At 36.6% G+C, this 21,586-nt stretch overlaps 1 protein-coding gene across 1 annotated transcript in view; it reads left to right on the top strand.

The window, feature by feature from the left end:
* Nucleotides 1-801: 801 nt before the first annotated feature.
* Nucleotides 802-21,586, top strand: part of LOC115218526 (branched-chain-amino-acid aminotransferase, cytosolic) — a 478,054-nt gene continuing 457,269 nt past the window's right edge. The window contains exon 1 of the mRNA XM_029788393.2: nucleotides 802-895. Within this exon, the coding sequence (XP_029644253.1) occupies nucleotides 872-895 (24 nt within the window). The 5' untranslated portion in view covers nucleotides 802-871. The remainder of the gene's footprint in view (nucleotides 896-21,586) is intronic.

Here is a 21,586-nt window from a genome sequence, read left to right as displayed (position 1 = left end):
TTGTATAAGGACAGTGGGATGGCAAAATCGTAAGAGGGGTCAGATAAAATACTCGGATCTTTTCGGTTTGAACGGCAGTTTTTTCTAGCGGTGTCATATGAAATTGTCACCCATAATTATGACCCTAGTATCGATGTATTGCATTTCAATCTGTTTTATGGTTAGGGGAAGGGTATCTTTTTTTCTTCAGAAATGTAAATAAACCCAATCTGTTTCTTAAACGAGGGACATATTCATACGGCACAGAATGTTTTCACCTCGATAGACGTCATTGATTGGTTGAAATTGCAGAAATTGAAGAGAAAAAAACCCAACAAATATCTTACAAACGATAGAATTTTCTCAATAAAGCCAAGAGAAAAAGATGTTTTATAAACACATTCTACCAGCATACGAAGTTTAAAAGTGTATAGTTACGTGGAAATTATTTTAAAAAGCTGCCGTTCAAACCGAAAAGATCCAAATACTCTTGTATTATTCGGTTACAATCCTTTATGTTCTGAGTTCAAATCCTAACTTTGCTTTTCGTCCTTCTGCAGTCGATAAAAATCAAGCTATCAGCTAAGTTGATGGGATCCAGTTCCGTTCAGGATACACATACAAGTGTGATGCTTAGCCACTTTGACGTTAATCGAGAAACAATTAATTTTGTTGAACGAGTAAATCCTTATCAGCGAACGACAGAAATCCGCTACGAAAAAATGCGTCGTAAAAATGAATGAAATTTATAGCAGTACAAACACAAGAAACGAACTGAAAAAAAAAAAAAATTACCCAGCTTTTGTTGTAACACGACTAGTTGCTAGGTAACCAAAATAAGTAGAACTCTCCTGTGAATGAGTTAATAGTAATCAGTAGTTTCACTATAAACATGGCGTCATTCTTAAAACTGCAGGTAGGACCTAAATTGTGACCAATGTTTTCTTCTGTGGCACCTTAGTTTGCGATCATTTTTCATCAACGGACACATCACTTCAAAACTACATTCATCGCTTTTAAAATCGGCGGCTAGCTGAGATTGTTTCTTTCAGCGACTACATACATACGTATATATTACATGTGTATGAGTAGAGCCGTGTCGACATAGTAGTAAACACTTATGTTTTACCATTCATTCCCACGTCTTTTACTGCGTATTTACATTTCTCTTAAACTAACATCATCTTTTCTATCTTTCTTTCATTGTTCATAACTTTGTCCAGCTTGTCCCTCCCTCCCTCCCCTCCTTCATTCTTAAAGCAAATGTAATGTAATCACGTATCTTTTTAACAAGGTTGTGTGTTAGGTCAAAAGTTCATTGCCGATCATCGCTTCATCGAAGATGCTAAAAGAAAAACAATCACATTCTATTTACCTCGCTTCTGTTTACTAACAATAATTTTTAAAAAGAATTTAAAAAAAAAATTTACTAATTCATATTAGGAGAAAAAAAGGGGTAACGAAATCCTTGTAAGATTTAAACTCCTTATGTTTATTTTCTTTAACATATTTCTTCTTATGTCATTGTGTGACATTGATATTTGCTATTATTTCGCAGACACGTTGTTTCATTCTGTTGTTTATCGATCGTAATACGTATTTTCATCTCGATGGTATTTCATCAGAAATTTTTATTCTGTAATGGCTATATCATGTATTTTGATAAAATAAACAATACGCGGATCTTTTGTTTCACTTTCATTAATTGCTACTGACATCGCACGCGTTAATTTCTATTCGTTTATCTAATGCGCCTTATCACTTATCCAGCGTTGATCACTAAACGTGTTGATTTATCAAACACGTGTGTCAGAGGTAGAGCCACCGTTATAGTATTGTTTTAGTGTTCTTGTTCAACATACATATCCAAACACACACACACGCTTAACGAATATATAAAAAAATACTTGTTTTTCTGGGTATAGATATAGAAATGTAATTTGTAATAATAAAACAAACACGCACGTGTGTGTATTTTTATATAAGAAGTTAAATAAAATGCATAATAAATGCAGGCATTTCTTCGATATAGCTCGAGAAGGTCGAGACATTTCACTTCGGTTATTTCCGTGGGTTGTGGAGTATAGATATAACGAAATTATGCTAGCACTGTCTCATTTTAAATTAGAAGAAAAAAAAGCCTTGTATATTTATTATTATCTGTTTCATGTGTGTATGTAAAATCCGCAAATTTCCAAGCAGAAACCAGAATCGAACTGTCTTTGCTTCCACGGAAATACCCGAAGTGAAGTGTTTTGATTTTGTCGAGTAATATCGAAAGAATGCCTAAATGCACAAACAAACAAAAAAACAGACAGGTAAGGTCACCTTATCCTCATCAGTTATCGGCTAGAGGGCCAACCGCACTGCCTTGAAAACATTTAGTCGAACGAATCAATCTCGATACTTATTTTGTTATTTATTTATTAATTATTGATTTTGAAGCCTGGTAACTTATTGTATCGGTCAGTTTTGCCGAACCGCTATATTTTAGGAACGTAAACACAGTACCGGTCGTCAACCGGTGGTGGGACACATCCACCTACATACACAAACACACCACACACACACAGATATGTATATTGGAAAATGTGTGAGATCCTTGGTACACTTTGGTATATTTGAAAAACGAAAATTAATGACTTCACTGGTAAAACAATTTAATTATTTAAAAAAGATTTTTAGTAATATAAATTTTTCATTTTAGTTTGTAGATCCAGTAGATCAATGAACTAAAGGGTAAAATTAATACTACTAAAAAATAATGAACTAAACTGATTAGAACTCTCAGTAAAGTCACTTTTTTTTATATATTTTATATATATATATAATATAATTTATATATATATATTATATATAATATATATATATTTTATATATAATATATATTATATATATATATATATATATTTTATATATATTATATATAATATATTATATATATATATATATACCAGAGTAAACACATAAATGTGAAACAAGGTGGAAAAAAAGAGTACTCAAATACCAGGGGTAGAGTAATATGCTTTATTTAAACTGTTGTTAACAAAACTGTCCGACGAATAGGAACAGGTTTTGTTGAATTTCTGCTGCTTTTAAATAAAGTATATATATAAATATATATGACCGACTCCTTTCAGTTGCCATCTTCCAAATCCTCTTACAAGGCATTTAGTTGGCTTGAGGCTATGGTAGAAGACATTTGCCCAAGTTGCCATGCAACTAGCAAGACTGAACCCGGAACAGTGTGGTTGGAAAACAAGCCTCCTATCACACAGTCACCTCACCGCATATACACATTCTTTCACTGGTTTCAATTTTCTGGGTGTGACCATGTTGCGGTAGCACTATTCGCATTAGTCAATCACATTCAACTACATTATGCATTCCAGTTGGGTGCTATTTTAGCAGTCCATAATTGTCAAATTGCTAAGTTAATGTTTTCTGAAGCGACATCATTTTCCATGAAAAGTACACAGACACAGCTATAGTACACATGCAAATATATACACACGTACATCTCTCTCTTTATTTATATATATATATATATACTCTTTACTCTCTTTTACTTGTTTCAGTCATTTGACTGTGGCTATGCTGGAGCACCGCCTTTAATCGAGCAACTCGACCCCGGGACTTATTCTTTTGTAAGCCCAGTACTTATTCTATCGGTCTCTTTTGCCGAACCGCTATGTAACGGGGACATAAACACACCAGCATTGATTGTCAAGCAATGGTAGGGGGACAAACACAGACACACAAACATACACACACACACACACATATATATATACATATATACGACGGGCTGCTTTCAGTTTCCGTCTACCAAATCCACTCACAAGGCTTTGGTCGGCTCGAGGCTATAGTAGAAGACACTTGCCCAAGGTGCCACGCAGTGGGACTGAACCCGGAACCATGTTGTTGGTAAGCAAGCTACTTACCACACTTTCGATTAGAGGTTGTATTTACCTCATGAAGGGATGGTTTCATCCAAGAAAATACTGGTTCAATACCTAGAATTTTTTAGGAATGATTTCCTTAAAATAATAGGGGCTTTGCTTACCAACCAGAGGATTCTGGGTTCAGTCCCACTGCATGGTACCTTGGCCAAGTGTCTTCTACTATAGCCTGATGTTGGTGTGTTTACATCCCCATGGCTTAGCGGTTCAGTAAGAGACAGATAGAATAAGTACTAGGCTTAGAAAGAATAAGTCCTGGGGTCGGTTTGTTTGACTAAAGGCGGTGCTCTAGCATGGCCTCAGTCAAATTACTGAAACAAGTAAAAGAATATATATAAAAACATAGTTTATATTCATATAAAAAAACGAAAATGGAGATTAGGAAGTTAATTGTTTATTATTAACAGCAAATTAATTATCGTAACTAATTTTCTGTTAATAATCAATTAACTCCCCAATCTCCATTTTCTTTTTATATATATGTATACGCGCAGGAGTGGCTGTGTGGTAAGTAGCTTGCTTACAACCACATGGTTCCGGGTTCATTCCCACTGCGTGGCACCTTGGGCTTGTATCTTTTACTATAGCATCTGGCTGACCAAAGCCTTGTGAGTGGATTTGGTAGCCGGAAACTGAAAGAAGCCTGTTGTATATATATATATGTATGTGTGTGTGTCTGTGTTTGTCCCCATAACTTAGCAGTTCGGCAAAAGAGACCATTAGAATAAGTACTAGGCTTACAAAGAATAAGTCCCGGGGTCAATTTGCTCGACTAAAGGTGATGCTCCAGTAAGGCCGCAGGCAAATGACTGAAATAAAAGAGTAAATATACTCTTTTTAATTCCAAAATTTATGTTTTACAGCTGAATGAATTTAATAAAAGCATCTAAATATGAAACATCATGAAAATTGTTCAATCTAAAGTCCTTGAGTGACACATTTTTCCATTCAAGTCAATACAGGATTTACAGATAGCATGGAATTTTGATATACTGTTGGGTGACTTTTGGCCAACCCCGTGTATATAAACAGACCTTCAAACATACATGTATAGACACATTTATTTAGGAATATATAACTGCAATACTGTTGCTATGCATTTCTGCTATTATATTTAATCATTTGTACAACTGTAAATTATTTAATCCTTGATATATGCATGTACACACTTGTACTATCTATTGACTCATTATTTCTTAAAAGTAGTCTTCACACCCTTCATATACTATCTATAAATTATACATATACCCATATAATATATTACTGTATGTGTGTGTGTATCTATGTCTGTCTATCTGAATGTGTGTGTGTATATATATATATATATATATATATATAAAATCAAAATAAGCAACAAGGATATCCAGAAGTAATGCAGTATGATCGTTTCATGCAATTCCATTTAGTTGAACAATGCAATCATTACATCATTTTAAAATGCAGAGCAATCCTCAGCTGCACATAGACATAGAATTTAATTAAATTAGAACAGATGGACACTAAATTCTATGTCTTTGTGCAGCTGAGGATTGCTCTGCATTTTAAATTAATGTAATGATTGCATAGTTCAATTAAATGGAGTTGCATGAAACGATCGTACTGTATTACCTCTGGATATCCTTGTTGCTTATTTTGATTTTAATCACCTTACTTTGGAATTGTATGGATAATACCATACTAAATTCTAGTGCCTCAACTTAAGTTCCATGTTCATTTGAATACAAATGTATATATATGTATGTATAAGGTATTGGTTGTATCTCAGGCAACGTAGTTGTGGTCTTGTACAGAGAGATAACAGGATAATGCAGTAATAGGATGATGAGAGGAGTAGTTATGCTAAGTGAAGTAGAGCTAACATAGGAGGAATGAACAGGTAGAAGGAAGAAGGTGATACTTGAGAAGTTAGCAATTAATGATGGGGAAACCAAAACCTAAAAATGAAAAACAACGGAATTGAACAATGAAGAATAAAACGGTTGAAAATGTAGAAAAATGACAAATGAAAAGTTTTTAAATCAAAAAATGCAAAGATGATGAGAAACTGAGGTAATGTGAAAGGTTTTAATATATTACATGAAGAGTGAGGAACCTTGGAAATCATCATTTGAAAATCACAGAAATTATTTTTTCTTCAAATTTTCAAAAGTTCAAAAGGTCTAACGGTTTTTTTGGGAAGTAGATGGATAGGCTCATATTTTCAAAAGTTAAAAAATTTAAAAGGTCTAATAGTTTTTTTGAGAGGTACATAGGTAGATAAATAAATAGATAGATAAATTGACAGATAGATACATAGAGGGGACCTACTGGTGGCATATTGTCTATAAATAGCCTTGTTGCTAGTTCTTGGGTTAATGAGTTTAGTAAGCACATTTGGATCTATAAACCTTCATTAGACTTTCCATAGTTATTACTGCTGGAGTTGGTGTTGGTTATCAGTTATGGAGATAGTAAATGAGCTTCCAGTTGTTGAGTTCATTCCAGCGATTGAGCCTGGGCGCCTTCCTCTTGAAATGTGCCTCCTTTATTTGAAGGTTGACCGCATCCTTTCCCCTCCGCATCGCAGTGTTGGTGGTATTGGAATATGGCACTGGGTGTTGTGGCCTTGTGAAGATGTTCTCTCACCTTGACATGAAGCCGTCATTTAGTCGGATAGTGTCTGAGGGTGTGGCCTTGCCTCGTGATTCTGACAGTGAGGCCTAACTTTCTGACATTGTTCCTTGGTTTGTTTTCAATCCATTCTGCATTGCATGGAAAGCTGACACATGTCCATTTAACATGTCTGCTCCTTGCTTTCCTTTTCACTTTGTCTACTTTCCACTTTCCTTTCATCTTTGTTGAAGTTGAAATTATATCCTTTGTTGTTATTAACATCATTGGTTCGTTGCTGTTGGTGGTGATGATCTTGCGATGGTGTCTTGGTGCTCATTGTACTCATGTGCTCAGGGTGCTTCACACTTTCTCTATGAACCTCAGTTTGTATCCTTTACTGTACAGCATCCTGATGAAATCCATCGTTACATCAGCCTCATTGCATCTGTTTATACAGCAGTTGAACTCATTAAGGGCTACATTGAGTTTCAACTTCTATGGATATGCTGAATCTGAATGGAGGAAGATATCTTTCTTCACCTCTTTCTCAAAGAAGCGGATTGTGGCATGTCCCGGTGTGAAGGATACATTGAAGTCCAAGAGGATCAGTGAGCTATTTGCAACTGAATGTTCAACATCAAATTGGATGTTGTGGTGGAGACTGTTAAAGATGTTATGGATCCTGATCATCTCATCGCTGGATTTGGTTAAGATGAAGATATCATCAACATACCTTTGGTATAGGTGATGTGTCATCCTATGGGGAGTGCTTGGCACTCCAGTTTGTCCAGGTTAAGGGTGGCCAGGATGCCACTGAGTCTAGATCCCATTGGGAAGCTGTTGATTAGGTGGTGTTTTTGTACTGGAAGTATGTGTTGGCAGTGTAAAAATCCAGGATGGATTTGAGGCCTGCTGGTGGGAAGTCTGTGACCAGCTTCTGGCGTTGCTCTAGTTGCTCTTGGATTATTAGTATGGCTTCAACCAATGACATAGACCGTACGTCCAGGCTGAAGGCGTAGTTGTTGTCTGAGATGGTCTTGGGTGGGAGCTTATGTAGTAGCTCGATGAGATGCCAGCTGCTCTCAAGGTGTGCTGGTATGTGCACCAGCAGTGGCTGGAGAAGCCATGCTACAAGCCATTCCATCTTCCATAGTGGGGATTTTGTGCTGGTGGTGTTTGGGTGTACTTTGAGTTGCCTCAGGTCCTTGGTTTCTTTCTGTGGTTTTATTAGGTATTAGAACTGTGGTGTGGAGGAGTTGTGTGCTAGGAAGCTTCAGTATGTGTGCCTGTTGAGATTCATGCTTCCGGATGTGTCCTTCCATAGGTCATTGCATTGGTTCTCAACCCAATTCGCAGTTGTGTGCTCACATAGGGTGTAGATATTGCCCTGGCAAAGGTGGAACATCACTGAATCGATGTCAGAGTCTGTTGATCACACAGAATACTCCCTCTTTGTCAGAGGCCAGGAATGTATGGTTTTTCTCCTTTAGGGAGTTGTGCATGGAAAACTCCTGACTGTTCACTGTTATGTATTAAAGGCTTTCACACTACCTCAGCTTCTTGTCATCTTTTCATTTTTTGATTTTACATTTTGTCGTTTCTATATTTTCCATCATTTTTTTCTTCATTGCTCAATTCTGTTGTCTTTCATTCTTAGCTTTTGGTTTCCCCCACCCGTTGCTAATTTCTAACTTCAAAAGTATCACTTTCTTACTTTCACCTATTCATTCCTCCACCATCCTACTACAATGTCACCATGTTATCTCTCTGTAATATATAAATATTATCAAACCATCCCACCCATGCCAGCATGGGATGTGGACATTAAACAACAACGACGATGATGATGACATATATATATATATATATATATATTATATATATATATATATATATATATATATATATATATAGTTCAAGTTTGCAGAAAACAAAAGATGACAGGTGTATGAACAACAAGCGGGTGTATTAGTTTAACGCTCGGGAAAAATAGAAAAGTCTTTTATGTTTCTAGCCTACGCTCTTTCACAGAAAGGATTAAGAGGAAAACAGATGGATAGAGAAGGAAAATAACGGAGTAATATATATATATATATATTTATTTATGCATATATCAGTATATACATGTATGTATACATATATATATACACACACACATATATACTTGTATGTATATATATATATGTGTATGTATATGTACGTGTGTATGTATATATGTATATGCATGAGTGGTTGGCGTTAGGAAGGGTATCCAGCCGTAGAAACACTGCCAGATTTGACTGGGCCTGATGAAGCCTTCTGGCTTCACAGACCCCAGTAGAACCGTCCAACCCATGCTAGCATGGAAAACGGACGCTAAACGACGATGATGATGATGATGATATATATATATGAGTATGTATATGTGTGTATATATATATGTATGTGTATGTATATGTGTGTATATATATATGTATGAGTATGTATATGTGTGTATATATATATGTATGTGTATGTATATGTGTGTATATATATATGTATGAGTATGTATATGTGTGTATATATATATGTATGTGTATGTATATGTGTGTATATATATATGTATGTGTATGTAAATGTTTATATATATATGTATGTATATGTGCATATACATATATAAATGTAATATAAATGTGTGTGTATATATATATATATACACACACACATGCATATATGGATACATGACGTTACCAACAGTAAACAACATGAAATATGAAAACAAATGAGTTTGATATGCAAACGAGAGAAACAATTACGAAACAGGACAAATAACATAAAGAACGACCCTTCATCAGTTGTTGGCTGTCTATCTACTCCTCATTTCAAGCATTGAATGACAGTATGAGTCTTCGAAGACAGTTGCATCCATAAGAACCAAAATAAAATTTGGGATTTATGGATGGTCAAAGTTGGGAAGAAAAACAGGACAGTGGTGATATACAAGGAAACTGAACATAAACAAACATGGAGAGTCGTTAGAATGAAGGTGAAATAGTGAACGCTGGAGAAATATTTTCTTGGACAAGAGAAACGATAGAAGAGAGAGATAGGATGCGTACAGTCCTGAAAGAAAAGTAAGATAATAATGTGAGGAAAAGAAAGATGGGTGATGGTCATGTGTGATCGAGAGAGAGAACAAGAGAAAGAGGGAAGAGAGAGAGAACAGGTGAAAAAGGGAGAGAGAGAAAGACAGATAGAAAACATTTATTTATTTATATAAATATATAGATAGATATTTATTTATATAAATATTTATATTTATCTAGATATTTATTTATATTTATATTTATCTATATATATATTTCTTTCTTTCTAAAAATATATATATCTGTTTCTTTATAAAAATATATATATATTCATTTATTTATATAAATATATACATATCTTTTTATTTATATAAATATAATCGATCATGGAATGATACGTCACAAACAGCATGATCTTGGCATAGTTGGTAAATTGGGAGAATGGCTTCATGACTTTCTGAAGGATAGAAGTTGGGTGGTAGTAGCCAATGGGGCCACCTCCAATGACACAAATAGTGAGCGGTGTTCCGCAAGGTACTGTTTTGGGACCACTACTGTTCATAATGGTCCTCTTAGACATACCCTCAGCCACACAGAGCCACAGTCACAAGTTATGCAGATGATACAAAAGTCTCACAGGTAATACAGAACCCTGAAGACACTATGCACCTGCAATGTGAACTGGATGAAATATATTGGGTTGTCCGGAAAGTTCATGCCAATTTATAGCAGCTTACCATTCGACTTATTTTAGAACATGGTTGAGTCCAAAAAATAGGATTTGACAAGAGCTCCATTTAGAGCACAGTTTAAGCTATCTTTCCGTGGAAGAAGGTTTATGTTCCTCTAACCTGTGTTAATTCTGTAACCCTTTCGGCACTTGATGCTTTTCTTTTTCCATAAAGGTAAATAATGCTTCACAAGCAACCAAAGAAATATGCGCAGTTTACGGTGACATTTCTTTATCCGAAAGAACTGTACAGAAGTGGTTTGCAAGGTTCCGAGCTGGAGATTGTAGCCTTATTGATAAAGAGCGATCAGGCAGACCATCCACTACAGATGATGACCAAATGAAGTCATTAATTGAGAATAACCCACATTGCACAACCCGAGAATTGGCAAAAAGCCTCAACCTATCAAAATCCGTCATTCATGAGCACCTGGTAAAGCTTGGGTACCACATGAGTTGAGTGAGAAGAACTTTTTGGATCGCATTTCCATCTGAGATTCTCTTTATAAACGGAATGAAAATGTGCCTTTTTAAAAGCAAATTGCGACAGGTGATGAGAAATGGATTATCTACTGAAATGTTCAGAGAAAGTGATCCTGGAGTAGCCACCCCAAAAGTGGGTCTTCACCCTAAAAAAGTCTTGCTTTGTGTCTGGTGGGATTTGAAAGGAATTCTGTACTATGAGCTTCTCCCAAGTAACCAGACAATTCTGAGAAATACTGCACACAACTGAACAAGTTAAAAGCAGCAATTCAAGCGAAACATCCAGAATTGGCCAACAGGAAGGGTGTTGTTTTCCAATATGATAATGCGACTGCGCATTTCTATGGGAATCAGATAAAAATTGCTGCAGCTTGGCTGGGATGTGTTACCCCACCCTCCATATTCACCAAATATTGCTCCTTCGGATTTCTACTTATTCGGGTCTCTGCAGAATAGTCTTAATGGTAAAAATTTCAATTCTTTGGATGACATAAAAAGATACCTTGATGAATTCTTTACCATGAAACCACCTCAATTCTGGGAAGAGGGTATGGGTATTTTTAAGTTAAAGGAAAGATGGAGATGCATTGTGCAACAAAATAGTTCATATTTGGTTGATTAAAAATGTAATGGCAAGTATTTATTAACCTTTTTCTTTCCTTTAAAAATCGGCACGAACTTTCCGGACAATCCAATGCAATGTGAGCTGGATGAAATATACAAGTGGCCTGAAAAGAATAGCATGCAGTTTAATACTGAAAAGTTACAAGACTTGTGCTATCAGTATGCAATACCCATTAACTACACTGGACCTGGAGGGATTGCAATCCCAGAGGCACAGTCAGTGTGAGACCTGGGCATTTACATGAGTAATGATGCATCCTTCCATGTACATGTTGCTAAATCGGCAATGAAATGCAGGCAGCTGACCAGATGGATTCTTAGAACTTTTTGAACAAGAGATCAGGAAACCATGATGGTCCTCTGGAGGACACTTGTCCTGAGCCACTTTCACTATTGCTCTTAGCTGTGGTCACCAACCAGTGTCAAATTAATCTCAGAACTTGAGGCAATCCAACAAAGCTACCCAAAGAAGATAGCCTCTATGCACCATATAAGCTACTGAGAAAGACTCAAGAGATTAAGACTCTATTCCTTAGAGCGTAGGTGAGAAAGATATGCCATAATATACATCTAGAAGATCCTGGGAGGACTTGTCCCAAACTTTGGCATCGAGAGTTACACAAATACTAGAACTGGACGCCACTGCATAGAGCCAAGGACTCCAAATTTACCATCAAGATATAGGATAAGATACTGCAAGAGCCTGGGCTTCAGAGGACCATAGCTCTTCAGTATCCTCCCAAATGACCTAAGAGACCTGCATGGGGTGGATGTAGGTGTCTTCAAAATAAAGATGGACCTGTTGCTGTCAAGTGTCCCAGATCAGCCAACTTCAAGGTAGGAGGTGCAGATGAGGGCAGCGGCATCTAACTCCCTCATGCACCAAATGTCATTTCCTAAAAAACATTCGTGAAGTAAAATTATAGAGCAACACCAAATGGCGATGCCACAGCTTGTGAGCTGAAACTAGATGAAAGAAAAAAAATGTATGTATATATATGTGTATATATATATATGCATATATATATATATATATATAAATCGATCAATGGAAATTGCGGATGTGCTACCAGTGCCGGTGGCATGTCGAAACTCTGCTTGTGAAGACCCATTGAGGCAAGTGAGGATCAGAATCGAAATCGATCAATGGAAATCGATCAATGGAAATTGCAGATGTGTTACCAGTGCCGGTGGCATGTAAGAGAACTTTCCGTTTCGCGACCGTTGCCAGCACCGCCCCGTTTCGTGTCCGTTGCCAGCCTCGCCTGGCCCTCGTGCCGGTGGCACATAAAAAGCACCATCCGTTCGTGGCCGATTGCCAGCTCTGTCTGGCACCAGTGCGGGTGGCACGTAAAAAGCACCCACTACACTCACGGAGTGGTTGGCGTTAGGAAGGGCATCCAGCCGTAGAAACACTGCCAGATTTGACTGGGCCTGATGAAGCCTTCTGGCTTCACAGACCCCAGTAGAACCGTCCAACCCATGCTAGCATGGAAAACGGACGCTAAATGATGATGATGATGATGATGATGATACATGTATAAATATATACATGTATAAATATATACATGTATAAATATATACATGTATATATATATATACATGTATATATAAATATATACATATATATATACACATATATACATGTGTATGTATATATATATGTGTGTATATGTATGTATATATATATATGTGTGTATATATATATGTATATATATATACATGTGTATATATATATATGTATGTGTGTATGTATGTATATATATATATAAATATATACATGTATATATATATATAAATATATACATGTATATACACATATATACATGTGTATATATATGTATGTGTGTATGTATATATATATGAGTATATATAAATATATATGAATGTATATATATATATATATACATATAAAATCTCTCGTAGAAGTGTTATCCAACCAAAGTACAAATATATGGGAAATTACCACTTGTATCATCTCTTGTGAAAGGTAGAAGAGTCCAGTTTGCTGGACATTGTTGTAGAGCTGAAAACGAGGTAATTTCTACTCTTCTCCTCTAGAAGCCATCTACTCGCGATACCAGAGGGCACACACTCTCCTAACCTGATGTAATCTCCAGGGATACAGGCATCCAGCAACAGAACCTCCGTAATGCTATGATGGACCGTGAAGTCTGGCATAACATAGTAAATTCCATTGTCTCGACCACGGTCGAACAATGATGATGATGATATCTATGTATATACATATATATGTATATATATATACATATATGTATATATTATTATTATTATTATTTGACTTTTAAGCAAAGTGAAGGATGATTTTAATACAGGAAATTTTTATTTCCTAGAACTAAGTGCACCCTCAGGGAGGTGGATATCAAAAAGAGGTTAATCCTTTTCTTACCATATTTCTGATGAAGTTCATTGCCATTATTTTAATTTTGAAAATACGGAAGAATCTAGTAAAAAAAATAATTTTATTAAGTTGGTGTTTGGAACATAGCATGAAATTTTGATGTTAAGTTTTAATTCAGGTCACTTGAAAATTGGAAGTTTTGTCTCATAGATCCATGTGTGATATCATGTACATTGATATCAGAAGTGTTAAGCTCAGAGAAAATGACTTTATATTGGTAGGTTATCCATTATTTGACTTTTAAACTAAGTGAAAGATGTTCTGGCAAGAACCAGTGTTTTGAAGTATACAGTTTCCAAATTACAAGTAGTACTACTAGTATTAATGTCTTGTAGGTACTTGGTATTTCATTATGCATTCTTAATATGCTGTAAAGTATACTAAACGTTTTTATAAGTCAATACCATGTTCTAATGCGTTAGCAGTGCACTTTACATCACTTGTTAAGGTTACCACTACAGATATTCTATACAAATCACAGCCAGTACGGATTTTTGCTACATTTCATATTCCGAGACACCAGATGAAAACTTTACATCTGACATCTCAGATACAAAACACCATTAACAAGAAACAGTGCTGGCTATAATTTCTGTAGTGACAGCTTTAACAAGTGAAATAACAATAGTAGTTGTAGTAGTGTTGGTGGTATTTCCAGTAATGTTTTAGTGGACTGTTATGATATAAAATATCAATTTGATGCAGGAAGTATTAGCAAAATTGTGACTCAGTGATCTTTCTAGCAGATCGTGCTAGCCACATAGAAACTCACTCCCATTGGCTCATTTGTTGCTATAGATATTGATTTCAGTGGAGACATTAGCTAATGCTGAAAAAGGTTCAAGCTACTTAGTTACATTGCAGTCACGGTTTCAAATGCTAAAGAGTGCAATCCTAAGAAATTACCCTTTTTTTTTTATCGTTTTTATTTTTTTATATCTGTAGTTTTGATGATTCCTGGACTAAACTACCCTCATATCAGCAATCAAAATTTAGATTTTCTTCCCTCGGCTTTTATCTTTTATCGTTAAACTTTAAACATTAGTCACCTCTGTTGATATCTTTTACACAACTATTTATTTCTAATTTCTTATCTCAGATCACAGACTCTTCAGAATAGTCAGCATTGTGATAAGCACCCTCTCCGAAAACAAAGAAAGAAAAGAAAAAGGGGTGGGAGGTGAACAAGCAAACAACTAAAATAAAAACAAACATATACAAATCCCTGCGGCACCATTTCCTCTTCATTCTTGATTTCTTTCAGATTATCTTCAACTGGATTTCGAGATGTAATAATAGAAATCTTACCTCTTTAGTTGGTGCCATTTGTTTTGTTTTCTGTTTTTAAAAGAGAATGTTTTTAAGCTGGCAAATTGGCAAAATTGTTAGAAGATTGAATGAAATGGCTTGCAATCATTCGTTTGTTTTACATCCATTTTTCCTATACTTTCATGGGTTAGGTAACTATGTTATCAAAGCATTGTTTTTACAGCCAGATGCTCTGCCTTCTGCTAAACTTTATCTGTACATTTTGTTTTCAAGTAAGGGATCTCTTATGTCACATACCCATAAAGCCAGATAGTAAGTGGTTATAAACACTATTGGGAAGTGTAAATGTAAACAAACAAACATACAGACACACACACACATACAGAAAAAAAAAACATTGTTGACCTTTTAACTTCTACTTGTTTTGGTCACTAGGCTGCAGCCATCTGGGGCACTGACTAAATTTACTAATGGTCTCTTTGACATGAAATGAAATTTACTAATAAATTTGATTTGACAGGGACCTTATATTTTGTTCTTCATGGCTTTTTCAGCCTATTGAATAGATCTGAGTTCATAGGCATACACATCTGCATGGGTATATGTGTGTGTATATATATATATGTATGAATGTATGTACAGAAGTTGGACAAAATAATGGAAACACCTAGCATCATAGCATCATAATTTTGATATATCTATAAAACCATCAAAAGCTTGTTTATTTTTATGTTTTTTGATTTATTATTAGTGTTGCTTAATATGCTTTGCTAAAATTGCTGTTTCTTTTCAGATGTCTTTAGAAAAAGGTAATTAAAATTCATTAAAATGACGTATCTATCGGACTTTCAAAGAGGTCAAATTATTGGTTCTCATCTGGCAGGAACTAGCCTAACAAAAATAGCCAAAATGTTTGATGTATCAACAAGTACTGTCTTGAAAGTAATGACAGCCTTTGAGAATGAAGGAAAAGCCTCGTCGAAACAAAACTTTAGAAGAAAACCAGAACTTTCAGATATGGACCGTTGGACTCTTAAGCGAATTGTCAGAAAGGATCGCAAAAATACAGCTCCCAAAATTACTGCAGAGCTTAATGACCACCTTGAGAACCCAGTTTCCACAAAAACTGTTTGCCGGGGGCTGCACAAGGCTGGATTTCACATGAGGGCTACAATCAGAAAACCACTACTTTCAAAAACAAATGTTGCAAAGCGTTTAGAGTGGAGTAAAAGCCTACAGAATTAATCCCAGGAGCAGTGGAAGAATGTTATTTTCTCAGATGAGTCATCCTTTACCTTATTTCTGTTACACCAGCTGAGTGTTTGTGTGGAGACAGCCAAAAGAAGCGTTTGACCCAGACTGCTTTTTTTCCAACTCTTAAACATGGAGGAGGATCTGTGATGATCGGGATTGGGGGGCTATATCTTGGAAATCCACCGGCCTAATGGTTTTCCTTCATGGCAGAGTTAATAGTGAAGCATTTTATCTGATCAAATTCATGCTATGGTTGTGGAACTGTTTCTGGAGGGAAACGCAATCTTTCAGGATGATAATGCACCAATTCATACAGCTAAAGTTCTTACTGAATGGCACAAGGAACATTCTAGTGAAGTTGAACATCTTATCTGGCCACCACAGTTCCCAGATCTCCATAGTATTGAACATTTATGGTGCATTTTATAAATACAAGGAGTCGATATTCCCCACCATATATGTATATATATATATATATATATATATATATATATATATATATATATATATATATATATGTATATATATATATGTGTGTGTGTGTATGTATATGTACATGTATGTATATGTATGTATACTTTGATACTTTGATAGGTTTCGGCCATTATTGGCCCAGGCCATGTCTAACTTAATAGCACCACCTGGTGAAGTCTTTCAAGTCAGAATTTGGGCACTATGGCCCACTCAAGTAGAGAGTTATTGTTTACAGAGACATATCCGGGTGTAGGGGGTTTATCCGGGATTTCTTGAAGGAATCTGTCCAAAGACTTCTTGAACCCTATAGGGTCAGTTTCTGTTTTAATGTGTTTTGGTGTAATGTTAAAGAGAGCGGGGCCAATTGAGGTGAAATAATTGTGCCGTATTGTTGTTATGAGATGAGAGTGCGATTTTTGTTTTGGGCGGATGGCACGGGGCCCAAGCCTTGGATGTACCTTAAAGGTGTATATATGTGTATATATATATATGTGTGTGTGTGTGTGTGTATGTATATGTACATGTATGTATATGTATGTATATATGTGTATATATATATATGTGTGTGTGTGTGTATGTATATGTACATGTATGTATATGTATGTATATATGTGTGTATATATATGTGTGTGTATGTATATGTATGTATATATGTGTATATATATATATATGTGTGTGTGTGTACATATATATGTGTGTATATGTATGTGTGTATATATGTGTATATATGTGTGTGTGTGTGTGTATATATATATGTATATATATGTGTGATCGTTACCAGTGCTGCCTTACTGGCACTTGGGCTGGTAGCACGTAAAAAACACCATTTGAGTGTGGCCGTTGCCAGTACCGCCTGACTGGCCCTAGTACTGGTGGCACATAAAAGTACCCACTACATTCTCGAAGTGGTTGCCATCCAACTGTAGAAACTCTGCCAGATCAAGATTGGAGCCTGGTGCAGCCATCTGGTTCGCCAGTCCTCAGTCAAATTGTCCAACCCTTGCTAGCATGGAAAGTGGACGTTAAACGATGATGATGATGATTATATATATATGTATCTGACACTGTTGTTTACTATGACGAGGGTTCCAGTTAATCTGATCAATGGAGCAGCCTGCTCATGCAGTTAACATGCATGTGGCTGAGCACTCCACAGACACATGTACCCTTAATGTAGTTCTGAGGGAGATGTAGCATGTCACAGAGTATGACAAGGCTGGCCCTTTGAAATACAGGTACTATTCATTTTTGCCAGGTAAATGACCTGGAGCAATGTGAAATAAAGTGTCTTGCTGAAGGACACAATGCTTCGCTGGGAATTAACCTCCCGACCTTATGATCAGGAGCTGGATACCCTAACCACTAAGCCATGTGCCTTCACACATAAATATATTTATGTATCTCTATCATACTGAAGCCTCACATCACCTGGTATAAAACCACTCAGTTAAGGGTCTTGCTTTGTGAGTTACCCTTGGTGACCTCACATGTGCTGGTGTCGCATAAAAAGCGCCCAGTACACTGGGAAATGGTTGGGTTAGGAAGGTGTCCAGCTACAGAAACCATGCCAAAGCCCACATTGGAACTTAGCACAGTCCTCTGGTTTGTTGGCTTCTATCAGACTATCTAACCTATGCCAGCATGGAAAATGGATGTCAAACAACATCTACCCATCCATCCATCCTTCCATCTATCCATCTGTCTGTTTATGAGGTGGTGCTGAGAAGTTCCTGGCTCTAAGGATGTAGTGAATGGCCTGGCTGGAGGCCCAACCTTTCAAGTTATTTTACAGGACTTAGAAAAACTGAAGGACTGCTACAATAAGTGTGTGAATCTAAGAGGGGTTTATGTTGAAGAAAATCATAAATAACTGATCCTTCTGTATTTTCTTTTACCCAAATCCAGGAACATTTTAGCTCTCCCTCGTATCCATCCATCCATTCATCCATCCTAAAAGGACCTTTGACTTACTCTGTATATCTGTATATTGTTACTGTTGGAGTAGTCATTATATTGATATTAACGAGAAATGTATTGTATCACATTCATGATCTGTTAGAGCTTGTCATGGGGAGATATGCAATGTATCATGTCAATAAACAGTCTGCTACTGGTTATTGAACCTGTTTTCCCAGCTGTCACTTTATTATTGTCTTAATACTACTGATACACTTGAAATAGAATATCACCATTTTCTTAAGATAATGGAAACAAAATACACACACACACACACACACACACACATACAGTAAAAGAAAATTTAACGAACGAGATAAATAGCAAAAAAAGAAAGAAAATTAAAGATATTATTCTATTTGGAATTTCAAAACAAATCTTTACTAAACCAATTTATTTCTTTTGGAATTAGATTTAAGATGAATATTTTCTGAGATCTCTGAAGATTTTAGGTGATTTTCTGTCTTCTGTCACATTGATGCAGGTGTGTCTGTGTGGTTAAGAAGTTTGCTTCCCATCCACATGGTTTTAGGTTCAGTCCCACTGTATGGTACCTTGGGCAGGTGTCTTGTCTTCAGCTATAGCCCTGGGTTGGCGAAAGCCTTGTGAGTGTGTTTGATACATAGAGACTGTAAGAAGACCATTTTGTTTGTGTATATATATATATATAGATTAAAAGGGTAAATACTCCTTTCGGTCATGAATGATTATGGGATTGCTCCTAGAAAGTTCCCATCCGAGGCAAGGTTGTTTTATGGAAGACCAGCAGTCACCCCTGCATACTAGCTTCCTCTCTCCACTCTCCTGATGTCATCCAAGGAAAATGCAAAGGGCAATACAACTTGGTACCTGTGATGTTGCAACTCATTTCTACAGCTGAGTGAACTGGAGCAATGTGAAATAAAGTGTCTTGCTCAAGAACAACACACAGCTTGGCCTGGGAATTTAACTCACTACCTTATGATTGTGAGCTTGACGCCCTAACCACTGAGCCATATGCTTTCACTTGGTGTATATATATATATATAATCAAAGTGATGGGAAATGAAATTGAGACTTACGTGGTTTGAGCTTGGTAGTATTCAACTAGATGTTGTAGTAGATTGACTCCTTTCTTTGTGCGGATTTCATTGACTTTTATTAGATACTGCGAACAAACAGAAGAAGAAATTAGACAACTTTAAACGTTCATCTGCTAAAATAAGTCTTTTTTAAAAAAAAAGTCACTACATTACTGACCACCAGTAGATCATATCTTCATATAGTTAATGTATATTTAAGATTTAAGTTTGCAAATGAGAGACTAACAGAAATTATGGGAAGCTAGCAATGCCAAAATCACAGAAAGTATGGAAAACTAGCAATGCCAAAATCACAAAGTATGGAAAGCTGGCGGTGCCAAAATCACAAAGTATGGAAAGCTGGCGGTGCCAAAATCACAAAGTATGGAAAGCTGGCGGTGCCAAAATCGCAAAGTATGGAAAGCTGGCAGTGCCAAAATCACAAAGTATGGAAAGCTGGCAGTGCCAAAACCACAAAGTATGGAAAGCCGGCGGTGCCAAAACCACAAAGTATGGAAAGCCGGCAATGCCAAAGCCACAAAGTATGGAAAGCCGGCAATGCCAAAACCACAAAGTATGGAAAGCCGGCAATGCCAAAACCACAAAGTATGGAAAGCCGGCAATGCCAAAACCACAAAGTATGGAAAACCGGCGGTGCCAAAATCAAAGTATGGAAAGCTGGCGGTGCCAAAATCACAAAGTATGGAAAGCCAGCAGTGCCAAAACCACAAAGTATGGAAAGCCGGCGGTGCCAAAACCACAAAGTGTGGAAAGCCGGCAATGCCAAAGCCACAAAGTATGGAAAGCCAGCAATGCCAAAACCACAAAGTATGGAAAGCCGGCAATGCCAAAACCACAAAGTATGGAAAACCGGCGGTGCCAAAATCACAAAGTATGGAAAGCCGGCGGTGCCAAAATCACAAAGTATGGAAAGCTGGCTGTGCCAAAATCACAAAGTATGGAAAGCCAGCAATGCCAAAACCGCAAAGTATGGAAAGCCGGCAATGCCAAAACCGCAAAGTATGGAAAGCCGGCAATGCCAAAACCGCAAAGTATGGAAAGCCGGAAATGCCAAAACCACAAAGTATGGAAAGCCGGCAATGCCAAAACCACAAAGTATGGAAAGCCGGCAATGCCAAAATAACAAAGTATGGAAAGCCGGCAATGCCAAAACCACAAAGTATGGAAAGCCGGCAATGCCAAAACCACAAAGTATGGAAAGCCAGTAATGCCAAAATCACATAGTATGGAAAGCCAGCAATGCCAAAATCACAAAGTATGGGAAGCTAACAATGCCAAAGATTTATGTGGATGCTTATGGTATCTGATATGGATAGAATAGGCCACACAAATACACAAATACAACTTTAACTCTTGAACATTCAGATTTCTTTGTCAAATGTAAACCTTATTTATTCACATTGTTTTGAATTAATCATGCATTTTCTCATAGCTTCACAATTTCTAAGATGTGGTTGTTTATTTTTAGAATGACCTTGTAGGGTAGGTGTGAGACATTGGATCTGCTCAGTTTTAACATAAAACGAGGAGAATATCTGGACCAGAAATGGCTGGATTAAATGCTAGAGTTAAGCCCACTTTCACTATCGAAGCAGGGATTAGCCTAGGGGTCCCATGACTAAATGTTTTTGGGGACTATCTATCTTTTATCCTTTTCTTGTTTCAGTCATTGGACTGTGGTCATCCTGGGGCTCTCTCTTTAAGGGTTTATTACA

The sequence above is a fragment of the Octopus sinensis genome, linkage group LG13 (genome assembly GCF_006345805.1).
Source record: "Octopus sinensis linkage group LG13, ASM634580v1, whole genome shotgun sequence".
Taxonomy (NCBI): domain Eukaryota; kingdom Metazoa; phylum Mollusca; class Cephalopoda; order Octopoda; family Octopodidae; genus Octopus; species Octopus sinensis.
The sequence above is the reverse complement of the archived record's forward strand: the minus strand, read 5'-3'. Positions and strand labels throughout refer to the sequence as shown.